We start from the raw sequence: 22500 nt of genomic DNA on the forward strand, positions 1-22500 counted from the left end.
TTTTCCACATGGAGATAAACATTTGTTTCTAAATGAGGAAATCGGCTAATGGGATATATTATGAGTTTTATATATCCTTTTAAACATAGAGGAGCCTAGAACTTTTTGTAATTTTGCTACTGAAAATGTGTATCTTGTCATTTGGGCTCCATGAAACCTTTAACACCCATATAATTTATTGAAGGTTACAGTCAAATTTTCTACTTTTCAATATATATATTATGAGTAAAAACTGTACCTAAACAATGGAGGAGATATGATTCCACCAAACACCACTTAATGTAAGTGTAATTATGTGCGTGTCTTGTGTAGTGTGTGTATGTGTGTGTGTGTGTGTGTGTGTGTGTGGGTATGGGTGTGTGTGTGCATGTGCGTGTGTGGATTGGCGTGCATGTCTATATTTGTGTCCTATGTGTGCACGAGAGGCTATCCTCAGCTGAAACCAATTTAACAATTGCTATCAAGGACAATAAATATATTATTATTATTATTATTATTATTATTATTATTATTATTATTATTATTATTATTATTATTATTATTATTATTATTATTATTTTATTATTATTACTATTATTATTATTATCATTATTATTATTATTATTATTATTATTGTTATTGTTATTATTATTATTATTATTATTATTATTATTATTATTATTATTATTATTATTATTATTAATATTATTATTATTATTATTATTATTATTAGTATATCTATCTATCGACACAAAAATGCTAATTGTTCATTAATGATAGAAATCATATGTTTGGATAATATTTCTGTTTGATGACATAAGATGAAGATGACAATCCGGATTCCGCTAGTCTCCTATTCATAAAAATGTTTATAATATTGACCAAAACATATGCATCGGTCTTTGACTTAACAGAAGAAATTAGAATTAGTGAGAGTCGCCCTGCTCTTCCACAGTCTTTGATGCCATTAGATCGATAGTCTGTCGTTGAGTATGCTTTGAACGGGTCATCCAACCTTTTAATGAGTGATTCATATTATCCATTCAATCATTGCCTTTGCTTTTTTAAAATCATCTTTCAAATGATTTATTACTTTTGTTACAATTATTGTTATAATTTAACATTTTGTGAAGGGAGGAAGGGGAAGGGGCTGGGTGGGGGGGGGGGGGGGGGGGGTAGCTGGCACAGATGAGAACTACCAAAGAACAATTAAATCCAGTGGCAATCCAGATACCATCCCTGAAATCGGAGTTTTCTTTGATTTATATAATCTTTAGCTAGATATTTAACTCTGACAACTAACTTGCTAGTTAAAAAAATAAAGACCCAGTAATTTTTGTTGTCAAAATATGTTATTTTTACTAAGAGGTGATGCATAAGGCAACGAATAATGCAAGTTATTTAGTTTTGTTTCCTTTCAGTGCTGTCTAAGTTACTGGTTCTGTAACATGGCCTGACTTATCTGATGTCCTTTTAACCGATCAGTGCGGATAGAGCTTATCTATTGTCTTGTCCAGGGGGTAAAAGATAAATACATTGTTTTCTACTCACGCCCAGCGACAGGAATCATTTCCGTATGCCTATCTATGAGGTCTTTGATTTTAAAAGAGCGCCCATAAATTACAGTACATGTCTTGTGTTGCATCTTATAAGAATGTCAAGTGATATCGACTGTCATCAGAGATCGGACGGGTGGCAGTGTCCTTTATTGTCCATGTAAAAGGAATGCTACATACATTGAAGATATGCCTTGTATGAATATAGAAAAATATTATTTCATTATTTACTTATCGTCATCAATTCCTGTGAAGAAGAACGCTAGAGAGATGAAAATTACTTTGATCATAAGAATTGCGCTACTGGATAAGATTATGTTGGTTTGCTCAAGTCATCATAGCAAGAATGGTGCCGAATCTAGTACCTCATTGTTTTGAAGCGAAACTATACCACTGTGTCTCTTTGTCTTTTGGGGCTCTACACTGTTGTAATTTGTTTTAAATGTTGAGTTTATTTTATCTATCACTGGGAATTTTGCATCAAAATTTAATTAATCTTGAAAACCAAATGTTTATTCACATTCTCAATCCAAATCCAATTTTGTAGTCATGTTTCTGTCTTTTGCCTTTTTTACATTGAGAGGTATGGAATCATTCAAATAGAAAAAGCAAACTGAAGGCAGATGAACATAGGATGAAACAAAATCTGATAATGAAAGAAAAACGAATTTTGATCAAATGATTAGTTTCGTCACTTATTATTTTCCATTTTTTTACTTCATAAAAATCAAGCGCATAATATTCGATAAGTTTTCGTCCTGATAATAATATGGATAAATAAATATTTGCGTTTTCTCTGAGGGGATTATAATTTATCTGCTCGATGGTGGAGAAAATCGACTTTAATTTGATCCATGGTAAAAATAATGAAACGTATGCGCAGACGTGAGCTTAGAAAATTAAAGAGATCAGATACTCCTACTGGATGTTTTCTCGTCTCTTTAATTTTCCAAACTCATGTCTGCGCATAAGTATCATTATTTTTATCACAGTCTGAATTAGAGTTGATTTTTTTCCACCATAGAACATATAAGTAAAAGGGATTGGTAGGGGTGGGGTTTGCAAAAGTAAGCATACAATAGAGTAACATCCATGGAATTAGTGACATAATATTATATTAATGAACGACTCATCTTATAGATAGTATGCAGATGACGTCACTCATGCCATTGTTATTGTTTTTGCCATCCGCGTTTGTGAGTTGTTCTCACTAAACTGTATTAACCAGACTATAAAAGTTCATGGTTACACAGAGTTTGTGTGTTGGTCCGTTATACTTCTGGATGGCAATGTTGTGAACTCCTTGGCCAAGCGCATTCTATCTATAACAAAAACTCCTGTACTGTTGTCACGATGCGTGTCGTCTGTTTATGCAACATTTATTTGTTTGTACGAGGTTGAGTCATAAAGTAATGGAACAAATGTCCTACGGAGTTCATTTATTTTACACGTGCGTCATGTTTGCTCAATTGAACTTACACATTTACTTTTTAAACTAAAAGATGAAAATTTTAATTCTGTCAGGCTTCCACCTTTTTTGGCCCACTGTAGGAGGCAATGAGGGAATTCGTTTAGAAGACGATGAAGAAGCAAAGGCAGTAGTGAAAACTTGGCTCAGTTTTAAGAGGACAAGATATATGATCTGACAAAAAGGTGGACTCTGGCCATCGAGAGAGGCGGAGACTATGTTAAATAGTAGCATTCTACTTGGCTAGTGCCAAGCTTTAATTTGAGGGATGATGCACGGTATTGATTCAATTTTTTAAAAAGTAATAAGCAGAGTTCCATTTCTTTTTGACTCACCCTCGTATAATAAATTATGTGATGAGTAATATGTATGTGTTTTTCCCCCGCTGTATATCCACCTACTTAACCTCTCCAGTATAGGAAATGTGGTCTTGTTGTATGATACTCGCTTTTGGATCGGAAGGTCCCTGGTTCGAGCCTCGCTCGGCGCATAATTGAGTCCTTGGAAAAGACTCGTTACTCACATTTTCTCACCATACTCAGGTGTAAAATGAGTACCTGGCCGTTAACAGCGTTGTCTTGGTCGGATATATTGTAGTATTGTATAACAGGCGTCATGTCTTGTTCTATACGTTTTGCTGTTTGTCAGGGATCTATTGTAAAGCGCTTTGAGCACGTTTAGTGTATATTACGCAATATAAAAGCACAGGGATTTTTTGTTTTTAAAAAAATAAGCCTTGTACTTTGTTGGATATATGCATTTTATAATATGAAGATTGTATTCTATTGTAGTCAAATCGTCTTCTAGTTTCAAACTTTAAATGAATACATCTCAAGCAAGCTCTGTTGAATTTAAGAACCTACGAATCGTTGGAATCTTACCCGTTTTTGGAATTGGTGTGTGTCATAACAAGCAAATTAACAATTGAAGACCCCATGGCCAGTATAAAAAGTACTTAAGTCACATTTTCGTGATTTTTGGCTAATCAGTAATAAACTAAAAGCATAATAACATCAGTTCTCTCACCAATTTTGTTCATGACAAACACAATCTAAGTCCCCTCTCTCAAAACGACAATTATATTCATATATACTCTATATAGGCTAATCCAACATAAGTACTTTTAGCATTTGGCTCTTTAATTGTTTAATAGCTTATAGATAATAATATTGCCTAGTGTATTCTTTTTTTTCAAGCCACCAATTTATGAACAACAGGCCTGGAATCATTCAAAGACAAAATAACCAATCCTTGTACTCATCACTCGTCTTGTACTTGTTAACATGTTATCCGTTAAACTTTAGCGTTTAAATTTTCTTTTTGCTCTTCTTGTTGTTCTTGTTCTTCTTGGTCATGGTGTTGTTGTTGTTGTTGTTTGTTGTTGTTGTTTCTCTTCTTCTTCTTCTTCTTCTTCTTCTTCTTCTTCTTCTTCTTCTTCTTCTTCTTCTTCTTCTTCTTCTTCTTCTTCTTCTTCTTCTTCTTCTTTTTCTTCTTCTTCTACATTCCTCACTTTATCTTTTATTGTCCGGCCAATTGGCGTCTTAACATCCTTAATTCTACCACCTCATCGTATTTATCTTGTTCCGTTACCATAGCTGCAGTCTCTAATCTATTTGTCATTGCAGGTTTTACCACACACTTTAGCATTTAAATCAACTCGCCATGCATGTGCACAACACCGGCGTTGTTCCGACCTGAAAAAAATCACAACTTTCGTAACTGTACATGAACACTGTATTCAATGTTAAGTGCGCGCGCTATATATACATATATATATATATATATATATAATATATATATATATATATATATATATATATATATATATATATATATATAAAGAGAGAGAGAGAGAGAGAGAGAGAGAGAGAGAGAGAGAGAGAGAGAGAGAGAGAGAGAGATCTTTTGAAATGTAATTTGTGATATTTTATGGTCTTTTCTAAAAAGTAGAAATCAATTATTAATTGTCCATCTAACGCTAAAACTACGGAGATAATTTCTGCCTATAAAAGCATTTGGCTCCTTACTTAATAGTTGCCCCTCCCCCTCCTTCCTTCCTCCCAATCTCTCTCTCTCTCTCTCTCTCTCTCTCTCTCTCTCTCTCTCTCTCTCTATCTCTATCTCTCTCTCTCTCTCAACATCCAATTCATAGAATTACAAAACTAATTATTTACTCGAATAGCTTTCAATGAAATATGCATTGCGTGGTTATCATAGCAACAACAAATTCTATCTTAAAAGATAAAAACCAAGAAACATGTTTCTAACATCAAAGCTGTATTGAACGTCTTGCTTTTGAAATATCTCATAGTCGCCCGTTGTGTATTAGGCTTCATTAATCGGGTAGAAAATGAAAATTATTTCCGATTATTTTAATGAGGAGGTCGTTTGAACATAATGGAAGACATGGAGAATCGATTTTCTTATTATATCGAGGCTATATAGCTGCAGCGTCGTCAAATTGTAGAATGACAATCAACATTGTATGGAGCGATCGTTAGTAGCACTCAATAAACAGGTTGACATTTTGGTTTAAACCTTAATCAAACCGCAATTTGACAGTAAAGGAGGGAAAAATTTGCCGAAGAAAATTGCTATTCTTCTTCTTCTTCTTCTTCTTCTTCTTCTTCTTCTTCTTCTTCTTCTTCTTCTTCTTCTTCTTCTTCTTCTTCTTCTTCTTCTTCTTCTTCTTCTTCTTCTCCTATTATTATTATCATCATCATTATTATTATTTCACTGCTATTTGGTCTAGTGGTATGACACTCGCTTTCGGATCGGACGGTCCTGGGTTCGAGCCTCGCTCGGTGCATAGTTGAGTCCTTGAAAAAGACTCTTTACTCACATTCTCTCACTGTACTCAGGTGTAAAATGAGTACCTGGCCGTTAACAGCGTTGTCTTTGTCCGAAAAATTGTAATATCGCCTAACAGGCGTCATGTCTCGTCCTACATGTTAAATGTTGCTGTTGACCAGGGACCCCTTGTAAAGCGCATTGAGCACGTTAAGTGGATATTGCGCTATATAAATGCTCAATTTTTTTTTTAATTTATCTCTTGACCTTCAAGCAGCATTTTCTCAGAGGACAGAAAGAGGACCGTGGAAATCAGTTGGGGAATGTAAATGTTGTTGCCTGAGGCACGAAAAGGGTAACTTAGTATTTGGATTAATTCTTTACTTTATATCTGTCAGTTTGTGCGCTAGTAGGGTGATAGGAATGTTATGGGATTCTTTTCTTTGGTACTTCTGTCAAGATGTTCCCGAGTTATTCTTTCACATATTAAAGCGAACAAGTTAGATAGAAGGACAACATTTGATTACTTACAATAATTTACTAAAACTAAGCATATACGTAAATAAAGGATTTATGGAACTGAAGATGACTCCATGGACACAACTCAGTGATTGGACCACGTCCTTAAGAAATAACCTTTTTGTCCCAACTCCTCACTGACAAACGCACACACGTACACACAGATTAGACACACACAGTCACACACCCCCCCCCCCCCCCCCACTCCACCCGACAAATACAATCTTGGTGGTCACCTTGTGGTATTTGATGCAGCCAATTAATGACATGATCCAATATTCCTTCAGGACCATCAAGATCAACGGAGTACGCTTATGCATATTTTAGTGGAAGATTTTCCCATGAGAATGACAGAAGTAAATTGGTTTGGTGAGAGTGTGACCCCATTTGACCCCATTGACAACAAAGATTGCTACCCGTCATTATATGATACAGTTATTATCGTCTAAGGAAGATGATCATAATGATGATGAGGATGATAAAGATTATGGTGATGATTTTACAGATGTCAATGTCGCTTAATAAATATACTGAAGATGATACTATTAGTATTAAATAATACATTATCATCAATATGGAACGTAAAACTTTCATAGGCAATGAGTAAGATTAAATTCCACTCTATGATGAGAATTTACCACTTAATACTTATGAATGCTAGGGCTGACTATAGCTCTTGTTTTGTCATCTACAACCGAAACAATCAGCAAGCAGAATAACTGACTCAAACAAAATTAAAAATTAAAAAAAAAAAAAAAATCCAAATATGCATTGGTACTCAAATTTCCGGCTCGACTCCTGCACAAAGCATTACTACTGGATAGCTAGGTCTAATTGTATGACTTGACGGAAAGTATTCTGCATCGAATTTGTCCTAAGAGGAAAGCAAAGAGCTATCAGTGACTGGTTAGCTGGGTCTAATTTACGATCTGACAGAAAGTACTCATCGAAGACCGGAGTTCTACTTGGAAGAAATCCAGTAGTTGTGTCAGCCGCATCAATCAACAAAAATCAGTCTCATTGGTCTCGTGGTGTGCTAAAATACTCAATGTTAATTTTTAAAAATCAAATCACTGCATCTGGCAGCTTTGTGGTCTTGTGGTCATGGTATGACATTCGCCTCCGAACCTCTAGATCCCGGGTTCTAAACCCGCTAGTTGGCGGTTCAAACTTACTTACATTCTCTCTGGCAGGTAGCAGCATTTTCTGTTTCGAACAGAGTAACATCACCTTTTAAGCATTTGTTTCACCCCACATGTTAAGTGTTGGTATCGGCTTTGGACAATTTGTACAGCCTTTTGAGCACATTAATAGGATATTGCCCTATATAAAAGCTAATTTTAAAAAACAATCTGAATGTGGAGAGAGAATGTCTGCGATATCTCTTACCGGAGAGAAAGGATTGACGATATCATCAGAAATCAATTGGTCCGTCTCCATTCTTTTCCTTTCTTGTTTTCCGCCTTAAATCTTTTAGAGTAGAGCGAACAAAGGGATCATGACAAAAATAAAAGGATGGAATAAAAATCGTCAGTGTCTGGCAAGATTAAACAGGTATCCACCCCAACTAGAGAATGACACGAACGATTTTTTTTCAATTCTGGTGTATAAGATTAGTGACTAGTAGTGACTACTCATTCTCTTTTTCCATTCTTTTCCAGAATTTTAGAGTCAAGAATGAGAAAGGAGACATCGAATTTGAATTGAAATTGAAACCCCATGGCAAAAAGGGAAAAGGACACGAATGAAATGAAATGGAAAATGAGAGAATGTGTATCATATTTTATGCCACAAAGAGCATAATATTACATTCCTATCTCTTTCTTTTGTTGTTGTTGTATAGCTTGTTTATTTTTGGTTTCGGCGTTACATACCATAATAACAATAACACAACCACCACCAGCACCACCACCACCAGCACCAACACCGCCACCACTACCACCACCGCCACTACCACCACCACCACCACCTCCACAACCACAAAAACTACAACAACAACAACAAATCTACAAAAATTATATATTTTATTATTATTATTATTATTATTATTATTATTATTATTATTATTATTATTATTATTATTATTATTATTGTTATTATTGTTATTATTGTTATTATTATTATTATCATCATCATTATAATAATAATAATAATATTATTAATAATAATAATAATAATATTGTTATTATTGTTATTATTATTATTATTATTCTTATCATAATAATAATAATAATAATAATAATAATAATAATAATAATAATAATAATAATAATAATTATTATTATTATTATTATTACTATTATTATTATTATTATTATTTTTATTATTAGTATTATCATTATTTCTTTTCTTAAAAAGTATTTTATTTAATTAAATCCAACTCATACAACCAAAGAAATTTAAATTCTATGTCATTAAAGTGGGATTGAGGCAAGGTAAATGAAAAGACGAAGGTGCTGGAAAAGGCGCTGGAACCCCTGCTCATTGGGAGTGATATACAATGTTGAAAAACCGTTATGTTACTAATGAATTTATCTTCTTCTTCCGGAATTCCTTCTTCACCTCTGATAAGACACAATGCTCCCATTACTGTCATGGAAAAACTCTGAGTCATAAAATGTGCCTCATCATTTCAAAACGGTATTATGTCGCGTTGAACCAAATACCGAAAAAGTAATTTAAAGTCAAAATGACTATAGATATGAGAGTTTAAATTTTGCTATGTAGTTTTAAAAATCTTGTCCGAATAAAACGTACAAACTTAATAGATAAGTCTAGCAGCATTTATCATAAATTCAATTTTTAGTATTCAAATCGACCTGACATAAAACTGTTTTAAAATGATTTATCACAATTACGCACCATAACAACAATGATAAATAACCGCCCATAATCTGCCCTCGATTGCTAAATTTGTACGAGCACTTTGTCAACTTCATGCAACTTGGATAAATGTGGGTGATTTCATCCATGACAAATTGTATGCAACCTTTTGTTTCTCTGAATTTGCATTCATTTATTGTAACGAGATGTTTCCTAAAATTCCCAACACAGCATCTCTTCCAACGAGTTACAGCTGTTACACATTCGTCATATGTTGTAGTGTTGTTTTGATAAGATGAACGGGTCTTGCTTTCAATCCTTTTTTAACGGAAGAATTATAACTTGCGCAACCTATGCTTTGAGATGGATGTTTATTTGAATTATTTGATTCGAAAATGAACTTTAAAGCATTGACTTGTTTTTTGTAAAAACGGGTTAATTTTCTATCTCTCTCTCCCCCCCCCCCCCCCCCCTTTCGTTCCATTCTTTACGCCCAGGAGCTTATTAATCAATATTTGTAAAAACTGTCTATAATGTAAGATTGTATGATAAAGAGTGAGATATTATTTTTTCCATGACGTGAGCTTTTGCTGTTCGTATTCTTCCAGCTTACTTTAAGTATTTAGTTTCCTACGACGGAGGTTGATTGTGTGGTGCTTGGTCACCGCAATTCGATTAAAAGATCTGGGTTGAGTCTCGGCGGATTCTGAGAAATATTTTTGTTACCACGGAATTCAATTTTTTGATTGAACACGCAAAAGACCTTTGTTGGAAATATTGTGACAGATATCTATGACCCAAACAAAACGTAGACGACCAAGTTCTTTTGTTTTTAGTCATATCACTTTTTCTCTTAATTTTTTGTTATTTATGTACATAATATTGTAAGAAGCATGACGTAAATTGGATCATAGGTATAAATAGTTTAATATATCGGTGATTCAATTGTTCCCTGTCTCGACTTGAAGTAAAAGCAAGCGATGTTTGGTGTGGTCAGTGGCCAGATGGGTGACAGCTCCGGCTCTGACTTTGTCTTTGGCCAACTCTACTCATGTCTTAATAAGTACCTGGCTACAGGGCATTGTTTGAGTAGTATATAAATAAAGCAACTTGTACTCCATGTAATAGATTTTCTTTTTCCACGTGGCCTGCTGAGTGAATTGCTTATTAAATACTAAGAGTCGCATTGATATGCTCTAAATAGACTCTTTATTTTAAACATTTTAGATTAAAGCAATTTATAGTCCTCAACGTAAAATTCAAATGCTATTTCTCATTTCTATTATAATGCGATTCCCAACCCATGAGAGATGGCAGTCGGTGTTTTATTGAGATGTATTCCTCCGAAGGGATTTGGCTAGTCCTGTGTGATTTAAGGAACGATGAAGACGGGTTAAATTCAATCTAAACATTGGAATAGTTTCCCCGATCTTTTGACCTTTTTATGAATCCATTTTCTCTCACCACACAATCGCCGATTTTCCATCAGCCATTCCACATTCCACGACTGTGAAGATTAAAGATTAAAATGTTCTATTACAATATATGGATTTACTAAGGAAATACTAACCCTAATTTTTTAAACGTCTTTTTATTATGATGATTTAGAGTGAAACTGGAGACTTTCCTTTTTAATGAATATAGTTGATAGGGAAAATATTTGTTTATTTTGTTTTCATGGGTTAGGGTGCTAGGGTTATATTAGCGCCAAAAAATGCTCTTTGTTCTTCAATAAGATCCATTAGGTCTCTTGGAAACACAATCTCATACAAGCAGTAAAAGTTGTCCTTTCTTTGTTCTAGCACTCTAAACTGCCCATTGTCATTTTGTGCCCGTGTCGATTTAAGTAAAAGAGATAAGACCCTGACCATGGCACTAAGACAGAGCAAGAGTTTTGCGATTGTTGTCACCAATATGGATATTAAACTCGTTCGACTTTGTTAAAAGATGACAGGACGGCTACCAACGCCGAGAATAAAATTAATCTTGATACATTTAATATTAAATTAGACAAAATAAGAGTGCAAGTTACTGTAGTGTTCTTACAAAACAGTTTGTATAATTTTTGGCCAGAAAACGTTGTCTTCGATCAATATTAAACGGTTAAGATGTCTCTCAACTTTTAGAAATTATCAACTTGACTGGCGGTGTAAAAAGTAAAAATATTGTGCAAAAAAAAAAAAAAACACAAAAAAACAAACAAACAACAAAAACAACAAAACCTCGGAGATCTACTTCAAAAATATTGTGAATACAATTGTCACCTTTTATACGAGTTGCATTCACACACATTATTATTCTCTCTATCTTATAGGCTTATTTGGACACCTCTAGCTTTTGATATTTAAAGTAATTTCTTTCTTGGCGAAATTGAAATCAAGTATTTTGTCGGGGTACTTGAGAGTAATACAATAAAGGTTTCCGTCAAATTCGATCCCAAAAAAATAGAATAGAATATTCTAATAATTACAAGACTCGCATTTGAATCTGGGTGACAGTTTCAATCTAAAGACAGAACTTGGGCACTAATGTGATGTGGCGTTTCGGTCTCGTACATAATATACTCCTATACAGGGGACATGCTGGGCAAATACCTCATTTACAACCTTTAGCTTTGATATATTAATGGGGTTTCGTGTGTCCAATGGTTATGATGATGATGATGATGATAATAATGATAATAATAATAATAATAATAATAATAATAATAATAATAATAATAATAATAATAATAATAATAACAATAATAATAATAATAATAATAATAATCCTAATAATAATAATAATAATAATAATAATAATAATAATAATAATAATAATAATAATAATAATAATAATAATAATAATAATAGTAATAAATAACTTGGCTCACTATCCGTAATTACAACTATAGAACATTAAGGTTACAGACATGGGTTTTGATAAAATCATCAAATTAGAATAAATAGTGTAAAAAAGTTTAGAGTCGAATGCAAACATTTTTTTAAGCATGCCGAAGGATTTCTATAAATGGAGGAAAGAGGATTGATAGGGAGGGTGGTAATGGTGGTGGTTGGGGGAGGGAGGGTGGTGATGGTGGTGGTTGGGGGAGGGAGGGGGGGGGTTAAATTGGAAACCAACTGACGTACACCAATTTTATTTGATATTTACTGAATCAAGGCTATAGGAGGAATCGATATAATTCGATGAAATTAGGAAGTTTTTCAATAAGTCACGCCTGACTTGGACAATGTAGCCACTGGCCTTCCCTTTCCACTTCTCAGCAGATGGACAATTTCGTAACTGAGGCCCCCAGCCCGGCTATTACTCTCTGGTTACAGTGTGGGCCGGGAGTAATATATTCCCATTGCTACATCCCACGGCTGTCAGAACTGACAGTAACCACTAACCACTAGCCATCGACTGGGTATTGATCTATCACTTCCATATTAATCATTGCTACCGCTGGTAACATGACAAATAAATGTATAGAACCATGTTTAAATTAATATAGGAATTAATAACTTGAATGTGGAATCTTCAAAACTTGAGTTTGAGCTTGAGCTCAATATCCACTAAACGTGTTCAAAGCTCTTTACAAAGGGTCCCTGACCAACAGTACGGAGAACGAGACGTGACGCCTGTTAGGCGATATTACAATTTTTCCGACATAGACAACCCTATTAGCAGCCAGGCACTCATTCTACACCTGAATACGATGAAAGAATGTGAGTAATGAGCCTTTCCAAGGACTTAAACTATGCCCCGAGCGTGGCACGAACTCAGGACCTACCAATACGAAATGGCACATAGTCGCACATAGAAGTCTTGTAATTAAACTCTCTTCTTTAGGTAAATAAATTGACAATAGGATTCAGGTTTTCCCGGTATTAAATCATTAAAGAGAAAAGAGGCCTAAATGTAAAATGTCATTGACTGTTTGTTAATCATTATTATTATTATCATTATTATTATTATTATTATTATTATTATTATTATTATTATTATTATTATTATTATTATTATTATTATTATCATCATCATCATTATTATTATTATCATTATTATTATTATTATTATTATTATTATTATTATTATTATTATTATTATTATTATTATTATTATTATTATTATTATTACTGTTATTATAAAAATATAATTGAATTAGATTTTTTTTGTCTCAAACGTTATATTATCAAAATTGTCATAGTTCTTTGAATTCGGTTATTTTAAAACTTATCGCTTCGTGTTTGAAACATATATGAATAAGATCACCTCTTATTCTACGATATTTTAGTGAAGGAAAATTTAGATACTTCAATCTTTCTAAATAAGATAGATGTCGAATGTTAGGCAAAAGTCTAGTAGCGCGTCTTTGTACGTTCTCAGTGTTAGACTGACTCCAAAGGGACTCCAAATACCATTTCCATACTCTAGACAAGGTCTTATTATAGACTTATAAAGATTGACAAAGCTTCAGTATATAATTCCCACAAGCTTGTTCGCTCTTTTTATTCATTCTTATTTTTATTATAAAAATAAAATTCCCTTTGTTCACCCCATAGGGGAAATTTGTCTCTAATGTCTATTACAAGGAAAGACCAGAATAACCCATCCATCAGCCGCCGTGCGGTGCCGCAAATTGAGCTAAGGCAAGGTGGCTTGCTCAAGGCCGCACAGCGCAGCGGCGGGTGATCGAACTTGGTACCTTTCGGACAAGAAGAAAAGACCGTACCGCTGAGCCAGGCTATCCCATGATTAAATTATTATTATTGTTATAATAATAATAATAATAATAATAATAATAATAATAATAATAATAATAATAATAATAATAATAATAATAGACATAATAATAATAATAATAATAATAATAATAATAATAATAATAATAATAATAATATAATAATAATAATAATAATAATAATAATAGTAATAATAATAATAATAATAATAATAATAATAATAATAATAATAATAATAATAATAATAATAATAATAATAATAATAATAATAATAATAATACAGCGCTCATTCTCGTGTAAAACACAAGCTATGGGCACTTTACAATATAAATTATCAATTTTGAGTGGGAAAAAAAAAGTCATAGCCAAATCAAGGATTAAAGTAAAGATGTGTCTTGAGATTCTTTTAAAGGCAGGTAAAGACTTACACTCCCTCAGACCACGTGGTAGTTCATTCCAAATCTTGGGGACGAAACAAGCAAACGATCTATCACCAAATTTTGTTCTTGATCTTTTTTCCGAAATTTTCGTTTGGTCATTACATGATCTTAAAGTGTAATTTTCAAATTTACACATGATCACGAGATCTGTGAGATATGCTGGTGCTATACCAGTCAAACACTTATAAACAAGACACGCTGCTTTGTAATATGTGCGCTTTTCAATGGGCAACCAGTGGAGAGAGGCCAACAAAGGGGATGCATGATCAAATTTTCGTTTGCCAAAAACTAATTTTGCTGCACTGTTTTGCAGTAGTTGTAATTGTTTAATAGAAGCCTGAGGCAAGTTGACAAGCAGGGAGTTACAATAATCTAGTTTCGAAAAAATGAGGGAGACAACCAATGTTTTACATGTTCCAATTGCAATATAGAGGTCTACTGATGGCTCGAACTGATTTTCTTCATTTGAAAGTATAAAGATTTACAGAGAGCAGAAATGTGAGCTGACATTCTCATTTCTGAATCAAAATAGACACCCAAATTTTTCACAGTCTTTGGAATTTTGATCTTTTCACCCACAATGAACACCTCAAGACCATCATTCACCTTCAACTGCACTCTATTTCACACAATCATCACTTCTGTTTTTGACTCATTCATTTTCGACTTGCTTGCATCCATCCACTCTTTTACATCCGTCACACATTCTTCCACACGTTTCTCAATATTTTCGAGATTTTTAGTTTTATCAGTAGCATAAAGTTGCGTATCATCTGCATAGAGATGATAGCGCAGCCCATGACCAGTGATGACATTAGATAATGGAGAAGTATACAAAACAAAAAGAATTAGACCCAAAACAGAGCCTTGGGGAACACCAAAAGACAATGTATGTTGACGAGAAAGTTTATCTAAAATCATAACATGTTGCTTTCTGCGATCTAGATAAGATTCAAACCACTGCAAGACAGTCCCAGACAAGCCAAAAGTTATATTAAGTCGTTTAATGAGAATGCCGTGATCAATAGTACCAAAAGCCGCCGAAAGGTCTAACAATGTCAGAAGAGAAACAGAACCTTTATCTAAAACATCAAGCAAATCACTCGCAACACAGCACAGAGCAGTTTCTGTGCTGTGGTAAGAACGATAAGCTGACTGAAATTTTTCCCATAGATTGTTTTCTTAGAGATGTTGTGAAAGACGTCTGAGTACAACTTTTTAAAGGATTTTAGAAAGAAATGGCAGATTTGAGACGGCTCGGTAGTTACTAAGGTCATTTACATCGAGGTTTTGCTTTTTTATGAGAGGCTTTACAATTGCATGTTTATAGATACCTGGGACTTGTCCTGAGATAAGTGACCGATTTATAATATGAGTTATGCAAGGTAACAATTCAGGAAGACATAATTTCAAAATATTAGTTGGTAAAGGATCTAAATAACATGACTTCGAGGGAGATGAACAAATTATTTTAGAAATCTCTTCTTCAGTTGTTTCTTTAAAACAAGAGAGTCCCTGTGAACCCGAAAAAGGGTGGATATTTATATCTTCATTTTGCACGAGGTCCAAATTGTTCCGAATTTTCGATATTTTTCCCGAAAAGAAATTTGAAAATGCATCCGGCTGTTTTTCTACCGGGATATTAGTGGGTAGACACATGCCCTTTTCTTCCCCTAAAAGTTCCTTAAAAACAGAGAAAAATTCCTTAGTGTCCCTCACTGATGATAGTTTCGTGTTATAATAGTTTCTTTTTGCTCTTTTGCAGGTGGTTTTATATTTATTCTTTGTTGCTATATATATCAGTCGGTCAATCTTATATTATTATTATTATTATTATTATTATTATTATTATTATTATTATTATTATTATTATTATTATTATTATTATTATTATTATTATTATTACATACGATTGTTTCTTCTTTTTTACAAGCCTACTGACTCATCAAACTGAGTAATTCGGTTGATGTTTGATATCAGCACCCCCCCCCCCCCCCCCCCCCCACCATCCCAAAGAAGAAATATTACAGTCCAGATAAATCTTTAAATGGCTCACTATTTATTGCCAAGCAGTTTGATACTATTATGCGAAAAGGGTTTGGGGGAAACTGAGTATAACTGACTGTACACCTTAGATGAAAGAAAGTATAAAATTAAATTAGACACCTTAACTGGCTTATTTGTATCCTTTCTGCACTGTTGTTATTTTAGCCCTAGCTGTTGACTACAACAATTTAACTAGTTGACTACAGAACTCAGGAAGGGAAACTGGTCTTTCAAATGTCGATCGATTTAAATGACCCTCTTCTTGGCAAAAACTCACAAACCTGGTACCTCGCTAATCGATAAATATTTGAAGGAACATTTTTTTGGCCAATTGTTTAATACGTGTCTTTACAGAGTACGGCAGGCAAATGGATAAAAGTCGTTTTGCCAACCACCAATGATCTGCACTTGATGCAACCTACCTCTTTACATAAAAACAATATTTAAAACTTGTTTTGTTGAAATGTGTGTATCAAGTGATGCAATGGAATGCTACCCCCTGTTGTATATTAAGATACAAAATAAACCCCGTACCATGTCTACCCTCACCCATGTTCAAGTGAGACAATTTTCTGTCGATAATCTAGCCAAGGGATGGGCAGAGGAAGAGGAATGAGTCATAACACCTTCCGCCTGGCTGAGAGAGTAGCTGGGTGGGTCAATGGCTAGTGCGACTGCTCATTGATCTCTCTTTCTAAGCCAGACGGAGGGTGCCGTGTCAGTTGGATCCCAAGTTTGGCTGTGACATCGCGATATTTTTATTCTCTCTTTTCTTCTGACACTTCTCCTTATTCTGTTTTTCTCATCTATGGGTACTTAAGCACTCGACGAATCCCACCCGTCACATTAACTACATAGGACTGATTTTTTTAAAGGAATGCTCTTTAAAACCGCGCATTTTATTATGGCATCAAGTAACCAAGCATTTACATAGAACGATATGCAATAAAACATACAGATCTTGGATTTACATTGTGACTGCAATATATGACTCACCGTCTCAAAACGGTACTATTCCAAACATAACCTCAAAACAGGGCGATATCCAACACTTAACTTATAGGACGAGCCATAAAGACTGTTATGCGAGTTACATTTTTTTCCCGAGAGAGACAACGCTTTTAACGGCCAGGTACTCATTTTAAACATGAGTACGGTGAGAGAATGTGAGTAAAAAGCTTTTTCCCAGGACTCAACTATGCGCCGCCCAGAGCGGGACTCGAACATAGGACATTCCGATCTGAAAGCGAGTGTCACACCATTGGACCACAAAACCTTACCGGTTTGATACGATGGACCACATACGGATTTATAGTATTGATTTGGGGGAAAAGATGTAAAGCGTTTTCAAAGTATATTACAATGACCATAACACTAACTGCCATACTCATGAATACATGGATTTAACAATTAGGCCAGTAAACTCCTCCATCAAATATCAATTGATTTAAATGACCCTGGTCTTGACAAAAACTCTCACAAAGTACCAGTTTTGAGCGTTTTTACCAACATTAGGGTCAATTAAATCTATCGATATTTGAAGGACGAGATTTCTGACCAAATTTTTAAATAGATGTTTTTCCAAAGTACTTCAGTAAACTGGTTAAACCTTTCCTTGATTCAAATTATTAGTACTATGACGTTGTAAGCTTTCCCTTAGTCTATTGAAAACTCTTGAGTTGAAATCGACCGAGTTCATTCAATTGTCCCTCCATGTAAACATGAGCGATTCTTGCAAGATGTTGCCAAGTAAAAATAGAGATTAATTCGTAAGAATAAGTCTTTATATCTTTACAATTATACAGACCAAACCCTTCGATAAGGATGAAAATCATAACAATAAATATTGCCATGTCTTTGATAGTGACAATGATGATATATTCACACAGAATGAAACAACCATGATACATGTTTCACATTCCAACATAAAGGTACATACATGTAAATGAATGATAATTTTCGATGTGATCTTTAGTAAAATCATAGTAATTACATTGTCTTGAAACTAACCAGTTGTAAAAAAATATATCATCAGGGGGTACTTATCATTAAATTATTGTACAACTACGATCTTTTTTGGATCAGTAGATGGCTTCCCACAAGGGGCTTTCTACCGATTAGAATGCACATTTCTGGATTAAATAGTTAGAAAGAGTATAGCAGACACATTCAAATTGTATAAAATCATGATTCGATTATTCTCATTGCCCTTCTCCAATTTGTTCCAATTTGCTTTTGATTATTGGCCAATTATAAGGGAGATAACAACTACATGTTTCATCCACACTACGCTCATATCATGCGAGTTGTTAGATTGAATGTTATGCAAATACAAGCAAGAGTGGCAGCCCTTTGGCATCGTATTGATTCAAAACTCTTGGATTCATGTATGCAAATTGCAGGAGAAAATATAAACATTGGAAAGGGAGGGGAAGGGGGAGTAAATCGGAAAGAAATACATGATATGAGATAATATTATAGAGCAAGACTTAGCATAAACATTGCCGACTGTTTACGTCTTCTTGGTAAAGAAAAAGGAGCGTAGAAAAATTGAAGAAGTTTTACGATTTTTGTTAAATGCTCTTTAAAAAAATATACAAATCACCATATTTGAAAGGCCATTCCTCCACATACGGCAAAAAAAATAAAAATAAAAAAAAATAAATAAAATAAAAGAAGATAAATAAATAAATAAAATAAAATAATAAAGAAAAACTGAAGTTTGCTCCATGACTGAGCAGAATTTGAGATTATGGGGTTCTGTTATGAGTGGACGACCTGATGATTGATCAGTTTTCTTTCCACGTAATCCCAGCCCTCGCTAGATTCAAATATATGCAGCTACCCATTAACTTGCTGGGTAGATAGATCTGTGGAATTGTGGGACCCAGTCCCGTTCTGAACGTTTAGAGCAGGATTGTACAAGTCATAATATCGTCACAGGGATAGTGACGTTGGGCTTATCCACATAATCATCCTGCCCGTCATTTTGTGTGCTGAATGTCGTAAAATTGAGTGAATTCTTATTTACGTTGGAAAAGCCTCTTTCTTACAACTTGATGTTTCTATTTATCCGTAACATACAAAAAGCTGGTAGCTGGGTAGAATTGTTTGTCATGAAAAAAAGACCAACCAAACAAAAGAATAAACAACAAAACAAGACCCCCCCCCAAAAAAAAAAAAAACAAAAAAAAAAAACCGGCAAAAAAGAAAAAAAAACAACAAAATAACGACAAAATTAAACACGCCCCCCCCCCCCCCCAATAAAACAAACACAGAGTCACTCAATTCTTAGAAGTTGGTCACATCTAAATACCAGTCTTTATCTTTTGAGTATGTCATTATACTGTTTTGCCTTCGCAAGCGGAATAAAGTCGTTTAAAGCAAAAGAAATCAGATTGAAAAAAAAAAGAAAGAAATAGGTTAATTCTGTGTATCTTCCTGGGGATTATCTGGGTGTGGGAGAGGATGGGTGTGGGGGTGGGGCGGGGGGGAGGGGGGGGGGGGTGGGGTAGGAGTCCCATCATATCTTTTCGTGTGTGAGTCAGTTGTAAACTAACTTATCTACAAGACTTTCTACGTGTATCTTACCAACTCGAAAAGGAACGTGTTAATCTACAAACGACTACAACATAATCTAGTCTTTACATACAAGAGTGTTATCCATCCAATTTCAAAGAACATTCATAAACACATTCACATTTTTTACCAAATGAGTAGGAGCAATCCGCAAACCATTGACATAAGAAATAAAACATCACTAATAGATATGACCTTAATATTTCAAAAGTTACTCTTTTAAAAATGAACTTTGAATGGAATAGTAATATTTGGTGAAAATACAATAAAAACATTTACGTAAGGTAAAAGTAAAATTTTAGATAGCAGACATACCGATTTAATTAGCCATCATTTAGCAAATTGTACTCATCATCAGAATAAGAGGAACACTTCCTGAATGATTATATACGAAATTACAAGTTGTTGTCTGAGCGGTTTCAGATAATGCTAAGATTTTCATGTCTTTCATAAAAACGATAGTTGATGATTGTTATGATCGAGATAGTCGTTGCACAGTTAGTGTAATAGATGTAGTAGTAGTAGTAGTATTAGTAGTAGTAGTAGTAGTAGTAGTAGTAGTAGTAGTAGTAGTAGTAGTAGTAGTAGTAGTAGTAGTAGTAGTAGTAGTAGTAGTAGTAGTAGTAGTAGTAGTAGTAGTAGTAGTAATAGTAGTAGTAGTAGTAGTAGTAGTAGTAGTAGTAGTAGTAGTAGTAGTGAATAGTAGTGGTGGTGGTGGTTGTGGTAGCAGCAGAAGTAGTAGTAGAAGTAGTAGTAGTAGTAGTAGTAGTAGTAGTAGTAGTAGTAGTAGCAGCAGTAGTAGTAGTAGTAGTAGTAGTAGTAGTAGTAGTAGTAGTAGTAGTAGTAGTAGCAGCAGTAGTAGTAGTAGTAGTAGTAGTAGTAGTAGTAGTAGTAGTAGTAGTAGTAGCAGCAGTAGTAGTAGTAGTAGTAGTAGTAGTAGTAGTAGTAGTAGTAGTAGTAGTAGTAGTTGCAGCGGTGGTGGTGGTGCTAGTATTGGTAGTAATAACAACAACAAGAGCAGCAGAAGTAGAATTAGTAATTTAGTGGTAATATGAGTAGACTTTCTGGCAATAATTGCAAAAATCAAGAATAATGACTTCTAAATAAGAATACATATTATATAAAAGAACAATAACAACCATGAAAATAATCAGGGTGACGATTGTGAAATTAATAGAAATAGCCAATGCAATCATAACATCAAATGTGATTCATTATCAAAAGATGAGATTTGCACCATTGGTATGTAAGAAAATACGAGGAAACAATCCATTCTCACGTACTATTATCCCACGATAGAGTTACAAAATAGCAGGGTTTAACACCCCAGTCCAAACATGACGAGCCTCCACCATTCCACCGTGTTGTTTAAAATGTCAAATATGTGACCCACCGCCTCCATATTGTATCATGTCGGGGTGAAAACGATGTCGAAACGTGAATCTAAATTTGAAATGATTAACAACATGACATTTCAGATTATCACATTCTTACGAATAAATTATGAATGTTTAACTTAAGTCACATATTTCTGTCATTCAGTTCAGTATGTTAATCACCTTGATATAATACCATTTTGAGACGTTGGGTCACATATAACAGTAAAGTCATCTTCCTTGATTGTCGATGAGAAGACCTACACAAGCCATAATGAATACCATAATTATGCGTCGTTCTCGGGGGGCGTCCGGAAGAGGGTTGTCTCACCACAATTTCCGCCTTACGACTCACGGAAACAAGGTTATGGGAGCATTTCTCTATCGCAAGTTGATGGCCCAACTCATAACGGTCGGCATAGTAACATCTAAATTGAAATTCAACTATTTTTGTGGCTATTTATTCTTATCAATTGGCGGAAAAGATCTCCTATTATTGATCAAAAATCATACTTACTGACAACTACCAAAAACGGCCATGCGAAAAAGAAGATTTTAAATGCTTGAAGTTGCTCGAATTGTTATTGGTGAAAAAGGACAACCAAATAAAAGAGTCCTTGTCATCCTTTACAATTTGGAATATAAACTGAGCTTTGCAGAAAATCCGTGTCTGCTCTATCCTTAGAAAAAATGGATATTCGTACTAAATTAGTTAAAAGGTAGTCTGAGAGTGAGCAAAGAAAGAAACAATGAGAACAACAAAGAAGTCAGACAAACAATGTATAAATCAACATGTTTCATTCCAATGTACTTACTCTGGGCCATAGCGGTGAATCGTGTTAGAGAATGCATCAGGAATAGAAGTCCCTGTAGAATGACCATGAGCGAGTCCAGTGGCGGTCGCATCCTGTCGCTACGATGGGCCACAAGTGTTCACATTATGCTGGGTCATAGTAGTCCACAGTCACGCCATGGTAATCCAAGAATTTGAACAAGAATTTTGTTTTCTGAAAACTTTCTCTGATAACTCCAGATTAAAATTTCAGTAAATTAGTTTGAATATTATATAATGTACATCGACTAGGCAGTCGGAGTTGGAAGTCTACTAACGGTAATCCCAAAATTTGTACAAGAATTCTGTTGTTAAAAACAATTCTTCAGAGTCTCCAACGAATAAGGATTTCAGATCCGTATAAAGAC

The 22500-nt window shown here is 34.2% G+C and overlaps 1 protein-coding gene across 13 annotated transcripts in view; it reads right to left on the bottom strand.

Moving 5' to 3' along the window:
* Positions 1-22500, bottom strand: part of LOC144965547 (kin of IRRE-like protein 2) — a 220224-nt gene that overhangs the window by 166813 nt on the left and 30911 nt on the right. For all 13 annotated transcript variants that reach the window (XM_078900992.1, XM_078900988.1, XM_078900995.1 and 10 more), the window contains one exon: positions 22116-22500. This exon is cut by the window's right edge and continues 94 nt beyond it. In XM_078900992.1, coding sequence (XP_078757118.1) covers positions 22116-22206 — 91 coding nt within the window. In that variant the 5' untranslated portion in view covers positions 22207-22500. The remainder of the gene's footprint in view (positions 1-22115) is intronic.

The sequence above is a fragment of the Berghia stephanieae genome, chromosome 2 (genome assembly GCF_034508935.2).
Source record: "Berghia stephanieae isolate SIO BIC M18660-M18661 chromosome 2, UCSD_Bste_1.3, whole genome shotgun sequence".
Taxonomy (NCBI): Eukaryota; Metazoa; Mollusca; class Gastropoda; order Nudibranchia; family Aeolidiidae; genus Berghia; species Berghia stephanieae.